At 37.1% G+C, this 7,687-nt stretch overlaps 1 protein-coding gene across 1 annotated transcript; it reads left to right on the top strand.

Annotated features, from left to right (window-relative positions):
- Window positions 1–1,268: 1,268 nt before the first annotated feature.
- Window positions 1,269–7,178, top strand: LOC113222907 (lysozyme C). Its single transcript, XM_026452484.1, has 4 exons — window positions 1,269–1,466; window positions 3,044–3,208; window positions 5,461–5,539; window positions 6,401–7,178. The coding sequence occupies exons 1-4, from the start codon at window positions 1,331–1,333 to the stop codon at window positions 6,465–6,467; spliced, it is 447 nt and encodes a 148-aa protein (XP_026308269.1). The 5' UTR covers window positions 1,269–1,330; the 3' UTR covers window positions 6,468–7,178.
- The last annotated feature ends 509 nt before the right edge of the window (window positions 7,179–7,687 follow it).

The raw sequence follows: 7,687 nt of genomic DNA, 5'->3' as shown, positions 1-7,687 counted from the left end.
GCCCTCTTTATTACTGAAGAATCAAAATTAGACCTAGCCTGAAAAATCAGATTATTCTTGATTTTTAGACAGGGTCCTTGAACTGTCATTTAAAACCAAATCTGGTAATCTTTAGAGGCCATTGATGAAAAATAAGGGTAACTACAAAGTGATGACACTTTGTGTGGCTCAGAATCTGTCTTCATAGGCAGATACAGAAGCATAGCTCTTTTTGAGTTCTGGTAGCATTGTTTTAAAAGCTGTGCACAGCCTCCTGAGATTGCCATTTTCCAAGGTAGCATTTAGTTGGATATATGTGTTTGGGTAGGTTTGATTTTTAAAATGCTATTGCTTTCTAATGATCCCCTATGTTCTAATACAGAAATGGGAAGCAAAGTGTTGTGAAAAGTAGTTGGTAAATTCGGTCGGGCATGGTGGCTCACACCTGTAATCCCAGCACTTTGGAAGACCAAGGTGGGTGGATCACAAAGTCAAGAGATTGAGACCATCCTGGCCAACATGGTAAAACCCCATCTCTACTAAAAATAGAAAAATTAGCTGGGCGTGGTGGCACGTGCCTGTAGTCCTAGCTACCCAGGAGGCTGAGGCTAGATAATTGCTTGAACCCGGGAGGCGGAGGTTGCAGTGAGCTGAGATTGCACCACTGCACTCCAGCCTGGTGACAGAGTAAGACTCCCTCTCAAAAAAAAAAAAAAAAGTAGTTGGTAAAGTTGTTCACTTGAACCTCATTTATGATAGTAAAACACTGATTCATAATAATAAAACATTTACTATAGTAACAAAAAGAGTCTAGAGTAAGAAACTAGCTGAGCAACGTGGTGTCACACTATACACCCAGTAAGACAACAGGCACATGTGTCATGTCCATTTTGTGGAAAATGTATGTAAAATAATTTTAAGTAAAAAAGATAAATACCAAACAGTGAATGCATAGAAAAAAATTCATGAAATTGAATGTTAGTCAAAAATCACAGCTCATTTTAAGCTGTACAAAATAGTCATTGTGTTCTTTATAATTGCTCAAATTCATAATCAAACAGAAGAAGGTTCCTGTCTTGTAAACAGTGCTGTGCCCCAATTCTTCCAGAGCCAGTACTTTAAACAATGCCATTTCATTATTTTCCTTAGACTAATTCTTAGAAAATCAGAGTCTCTCTCTTCAAACATTAAAAAATATCTTTAGAATCAGTAGATCAATACACAGTTCCTGTTTTCCACACAGCTGAAAGGGTGGAGCCACCAAACCACAAGGGGAAGAAAGAAGTTAAAAGATATAAATACTGGGACCAGCTCACCCTGGTCAGCCTAGCAGTCTGACCTAGCAGTCAACATGAAGGCTCTCATTATTCTGGGGCTTGTCCTCCTTTCTGTCACGGTCCAGGGCAAGATCTTTGAAAGGTGTGAGTTGGCCAAAACTCTGAAAAAATTGGGACTGGATGACTACAAGGGAGTCAGCCTAGCAAACTGTAAGTCTACTCTCCATACTTCCAGAGAATTAGCTACGTATGGAACAGACACTAGGAGAGAAGGAAGAAGAAGGGGCTTTGAGTGAATAGATGTTTTATTTCTTTGTGGTTTTGTATACTTACAATGGCTAAAAACATCCGTTTGGTTCTTTATAATCAGTGATACCCGATAGAGGAATAAGAGCATGGCAGGGGAAAATTCCATTCTAAGTAAAACAGGACCTGTTGTACTATTCTAGTGCTAGGAAGTGTGCTGGATGCCTGAGATTCAATGGCACATGTAAGCTGACTGAAAGATACATTTGAGGACCTGGCAGAGCTCTCTCAAGTCCTTGGTGTGTGACTCCAGTTATTTCCCATTTCTAACTTCTGAGAGCCTAGAGTGATGCAGCATTTTTCTTGTCTTCAAGTGCCCTGCCATGACGTGGTTTTTTGTTTGTTTGTTTTTGTTTGTTTGTTTTGTTTTATGTTTGCTTTAAGACGGTCTCACTCTGTGGCCCAGGCTGGAGTGCAGTGGCATGATCTCAGCTCATTGCAACCTCCTCCTTCTGGGCTCAAGTGATTCTCGTGCTTCAGCCTTCCGAGTAGCTGCGACTACAGGTGTGCACCACCATGCCCAGCTAATTTTTTGTATTTTCAGTAGAGATGGAGTTTCACCATGTTGGCCAGGCTAGTCTTGAACTCCTGGCCTCAAATGATCTGGCCCCCCCAGCCTCCCAAAGTGCTAGGATTACAGGTGTGAACCACTGCACCCGGCCAACGTGGGATTTTTAATAGTGATGTTTTTAAAGAATATATTGAATTCCCTACACAAGGGCAGTAGGAACCTAGTTCCCTTCAGTAACTCTTTGTATAGGATCCCAGAAACTCAGCATGAAATGTTTTATTATTTTTATCTACTCTACTTGATTAACTATCTTTCATTTTCTCCCACACAATTCAAGATGTGCCATGAGGAAAAGTTATTTTACAGTTTAGTCCATAGTTGTCGATGTAATAATCTCTGTAGTTTTCAGATTTAATTCAGACATTTCCCCCCCAATAGCTATTTTTGAATGAATGAGTGAAGGGATGAAATCACAGAATAGTCTTGTTTTCAAGATTCTAACTTGATATCCAAATTCACCTTTAGATACTATAAGAAAATTTCTCTCTATCAGAAAATCCTTAAGTTTTTCCAATTTTTAAAAAAAGCATTTTCCCATCAGCCTATGTATCTGCTATGAATTTACAAAATCTACTCAACAGCTCTGTTTATTTTTCTGTTCTTGGCTGAATGTTGCCTGAGGGATGGGAGCACAGGAAGGGTAAAAGCAATGGAAGAAACATGTATTTTAATATTTTTAAAAGTATGTTATATTGTTCATTAGTGTTACAAGATAATTTGCATTACAAAAGGATTCTCTTACAAGTCCCTTATCTTAACAGTAAAGTGTTAAGATATTTTATAAGTTAAGTAAATCTTTATACTTATAAAACAAATCAGTAAAATAGAAGTAGCTAAATAGAACTGATTTTGCTATAGAGTGTAAGTCACTTAGTGTTGCTGTTTATTACTAAAAATAAGTTCTTTTCAGGGGTGTGTTTGGCCAAATGGGAGAGTGGTTATAACACAGAAGCTACAAACTACAATCCTGGAGATGAAAGCACTGATTATGGGATATTTCAGATCAATAGCCGCTACTGGTGTAATAATGGCAAAACCCCAGGAGCAGTTGATGCCTGTCATATATCCTGCAGTGGTAAGACCAGCTAATATTTGATCAATCTGGTTATATTTACAAGAATTGAGGTTCAATGCAAATGAAAAAGCCTTGAAGAGTTCATGAGGGACCTAGAAAACCTACATCTCAACTTCCAGAAAGTCATTATTATTTTCCTCATAATTCCCTGAGTAAGAAATTAAAGAAGCGGTATCATAAAAGGTTGGCTTTTTTTAATATACAGAAGTTTCTGAAATGACTTATGAATTTACTGTCAATGGCCTTACTGATGCTTTGTCCCAAACAATGCCATTGCTCCTGCTTACTTTGGGGAGGTTTAGGGATAATTTAGTTGTATGGTCCTTTTTCAATCATTTTAGTTTTTATTAGGAAATGTTCTAAATACATACAAAATTAGAGACATTAGTATAATAAACAGCCATATGCCCATTATGCACTTTAAAAGTTGTTAACATTTTGCCATGGTCACTTCTTCTATTTTTTTTGGTTTTTGTTTGCTGAGAGTTTTTTGTTTTGTTTTGTTTTGTTTTGAGACAGAGTCTCACCGTACCCCAGGCTGTAATGCAGTGGCACCATCACAGCTCACTGCAGCCTCAAGTTATCCTCCCACCTCAGCCTCCCAAATAGCTGGGACTACAGGCATACACCACCATGCCTGGCTAGTTTTTGAAATTTTTAGTACAGGCAAATTCTGTGTTGCCCAGGCTGGTCTTGAACTCCTGAGCTCAAGCAATCTTCCAACCTCAGCCTCCTTAAGCGCTGGAATTACAGGCATGAGCCACTGTACCTGGCTACTGCTGAGAGACTTTTAAGTGAATTAGGAACATTATGACATTCCATTTCTAAATTCTTTAGTTTACATCTTCAAAAAATACATTTCCTGTAGAACTATTCTTGTAAATAAAAAATTAACTTAAGGATTTATTTATTTAGGGTGAAACAAATATTTTATTGAACTCATAAAAATAGAAATAACGTGGAATCTTCAGTGTCAAAAATATTGCCGAAATCTTGCAAAGTTGATATTATTAAATTTTTAAATATTAAAATTCCCAATAGAGAACATTAATCTTATTTTAAAAATCCAGTTAATTAAAAATTTTATATTATATAATCTTTGGTCATTAAATAAAAATTAGAAAATACAAATAAGAAAAATAACACCCATAATCTTACTCCCCAGAGGTTCATAACCATGGGTAAATTCTGGTATATATTCTTTTGTGTTTTTTGGGGGTTTTGTTTTGAGACGGAGTCTCGCTCTGTCACCCTGGCTGGAGTGCAGTGGCACGATCTCGGCTCACTGCAAGCTCCGCCTCCCAGGTTCAGACTATTCTCCTGCCTCAGCATCCCGAGCAGCTGGGACTACAGGAGCCCACCACTACATCCGGCTAATTTTTTGTATTGTTAGTAGAAACGGGGTTTCACCGTGTTAGGCAGGATGGTCTCGATCTCCTGACCTCATGATCCGCCTGCCTCGGCCTTCCAAAGTGCTGGGATTACAGGCGTGAGCCACCACGCCCGGCCTAATTCTGGTTTATATTCTTCCAGAATGTATATCAATCATGCGTATGAATGTTAAATTACATCATACATATATATACCCACATACAAACATGTAAGTAATGTGTGCTTTTGCAAAAATTAAATTGTATTATACACGCTGCTTTACAATTTGCTTCTTATCACACAAAATTATTTGCATGTCAGCAAATACAAATCGGGTTTTAATGATCTTTTGCTCCATTTTCCAGATGAGAAAAAAATACAAATCTGTATCATCATTTGAAAAGAATGACTAGAATTTTAATATATGAATATTCTATAATTTACTGATCCAACTGTTACTACTGAGCACTTAGATTGTTTCCATTTTTCCCTCTTAGAAATTGCTATGAATAGTTTTATGTATACATCTTTGGGTGCATTTCTTATTTTTTCTGGATAAATTTTCAGTAGTAGAACTGCTGAGTAAAATATCACTAGGTGTTTTTCTTTACAGTGTCTAGTACAAAGAGGACCTTTAATCCTTTCATTAATACTTCCAGAGCTTCCAATGACTTTGGTAAATGAAGAAAAAAAATATTTCATTTCATGCTGAATGGGAGAGAATGAAGAGGAAGTTTTCCCCATCAATCACACATATATGGACTCATAGAAAATAATATCTTAGCATTCTTTCCACAGCCTAACAGAATAAAGCTGGCTAAACCTAAATTTAAAATAAAATATCTATTAAAGTTTTTTATTGCTTACCACCTGTCTTTCAGCTTTGCTGCAAAATGACATCGCTGATGCTGTAGCTTGTGCAAAGAGGGTTGTCAGTGATCCACAAGGCATTCGAGCATGGTATGTTTTACGTGTTAAAAGGGAAAACTATTTTACTCTACTGTCGATATATACAATGAGAGCAGACTTTCAAAGACGAAATTATGCTAATGACACCTAAAAATTGCAGCTTTTGGCTTATGCTAAATAATATATTACCTACACCTTGAAGAAACAATCTACTTTAACTGATCCAGAATCTTACTCTTTTATTCCACAATTTATTTTAGGGGATTTCTAGAGTTTTAAGATTCTTCACACTCTACCAGTTCCTTGTCATATCTTGAAATTCTTTTTAGAATAAGTAAATGTGGGCCGGGCACGGTGGCTCACGCCCATAATCCCAGCACTTTGGGAGACCGAGGCGGGTGGATCTCCTGAGGTCAGGAGTTTGGGACCAGCCTGGCTAACATGGCAAAACCCCGTCTCTACTGAAAATACAAAAAATTAGCTGGGTGTGGTGGCAGGTGCCTGTAATCCCAGCTACTCGGGAGGCTGAGACAGGAGATTTGCTTGAACCCAGGAGGTGGAGGTTGCAGAGGATTGCACCATTGCACTTCAGCCTGGGCAACGGAGTGAGACTCTATCTCAAAAAAATAAAAATAAATAAAATAAAATAAATGTGGAATTCACTTTGCAGTTGCTGCTGTACAACGCACATTACTCCATCTTTATGTTCAGCATTCTATGCTCTACTGAGAGATATGGGTAGGAGTGAAGTACTTTGTATACATATCTTCATTTAATAAATAGCAATCACTAGTCTATCTTACTGTTTTATCTATTGATAAAATATTTTGTTTCCCCAAGGGGTGTGAAGTATGTATATTACAATGAAGATATGTTTTAACCTTTTACCATTTGCTTCATCTTTTTCTGCAGGGTGGCATGGAAAAAGCACTGTGAAGGCAAAGATGTCAGTCAGTATGTTGAAGGTTGTGGAGTATAATTGCAGAATTTTCCTTCTTCAGCTCATTTTGTCTCTTTCTCACATTAAGGGAGTAGTAATTAAGTGAAAGATCACACTACCATTATTTCCCCTTCAAAGAAATAATATTTTCACAGAAGCAGGGGCAAAATATGGCCTTTCTTCTAAGAGACGTAATGTTCACTAATGTGGTTATTTTATATTAAGCCTACAACATTTTTCAGTTTGCAAATAGAACTATTACTGGTGAAAATGTATCTAAAACCTTGGTTATCAAATACATCTCCAGTACATTCAGTTCTTATCAAAGAAATAACCCAGACTTAATCTTGAATGATACGAGTATGTCCAATATTAAGTAAAAAATATAACAAAAGGTTATCTTCAGTTGATCTTGGGCAAAATACCAGCAGCATCAGATGCCTTCATCTGTTCAGTCATCTCCAAAAACAGTAAAAATAACCATTTTTTGTTGGGAAATATGAAATTTTTAAAGGGGTAGAATACCAAATGCTAGAAACAGACTGCCTGAGTTGAGAATTTTGTTTTCTTAAAGTGTGTTTCTTTCTAAATTGCTGTTCCTGAATTTGATTAATTTCATTCATGTATTATGATTAAATCTGAGGCAGATGAGCTTACAAGTATTGAAATAATTGCTAACTAATCACAAACGTGAAATTATGCATAATGTTTGAAAAACACAAACATTCTAATTAAAGGCTTTGCAACACATACCTTGTCTGTTTTTATTTAGACTCCTATAGTGCCTCTGAAGACAAATATACAAATACTTGAAAAAATATGATTTGGTGCTCTTATTATCTCTTATATCCTCACTTACTTCACTTAAATAGTCGGATATTGCTGGAGAAAAATCCACAAGCATGCTGACAGGTCTCAGTTTAAATTCATAACCATAAATCTCAAATGAACCCTCATGTCTACCTGACCATTTTAGTTACTTCTCTGCAATCCTTCCATTTTTATGTCCCTAGTCTCCAAAATGACTGTTACTATTTTACTTTTCTTCTTCTCTCTTCAAAGCCTCAAGACACACATTCAGCCTCCTCCTCTGCCCCCTTATCCTCCACCCTCCTCTGCTCTCAGCAGATAACCTGGCCTCATATTACACTTTTAAAACAAAAGCAACTTCATAGCAAGTTTTCCCCTCCACATCACCAAAGCAGCAGTCATAGCTTCCCATAGGCCCATCCTTCCTTCCTTCCCTCCTATTATCAGGA

The sequence above is a fragment of the Piliocolobus tephrosceles genome, unplaced genomic scaffold (assembly GCF_002776525.5).
Source record: "Piliocolobus tephrosceles isolate RC106 unplaced genomic scaffold, ASM277652v3 unscaffolded_36273, whole genome shotgun sequence".
Lineage (NCBI taxonomy): Eukaryota > Metazoa > Chordata > Mammalia > Primates > Cercopithecidae > Piliocolobus > Piliocolobus tephrosceles.
Note: the sequence above shows the minus strand (reverse complement) of the source record. Positions and strands in the feature narration are given on the sequence as shown.

Coding starts and splice junctions, on each gene's coding strand:
- LOC113222907 (XM_026452484.1), top strand. CDS start 1,331: ATGAAGGCTCTCATTATTCTGGGGCTTGTCCTCCTTTCTGTCACGGTC. Junction 1,467..3,043: donor GGGAGTCAGCCTAGCAAACT/GTAAGTCTACTC, acceptor AGTTCTTTTCAG/GGGTGTGTTTGGCCAAATGG. Junction 3,209..5,460: donor CTGTCATATATCCTGCAGTG/GTAAGACCAGCT, acceptor CCTGTCTTTCAG/CTTTGCTGCAAAATGACATC.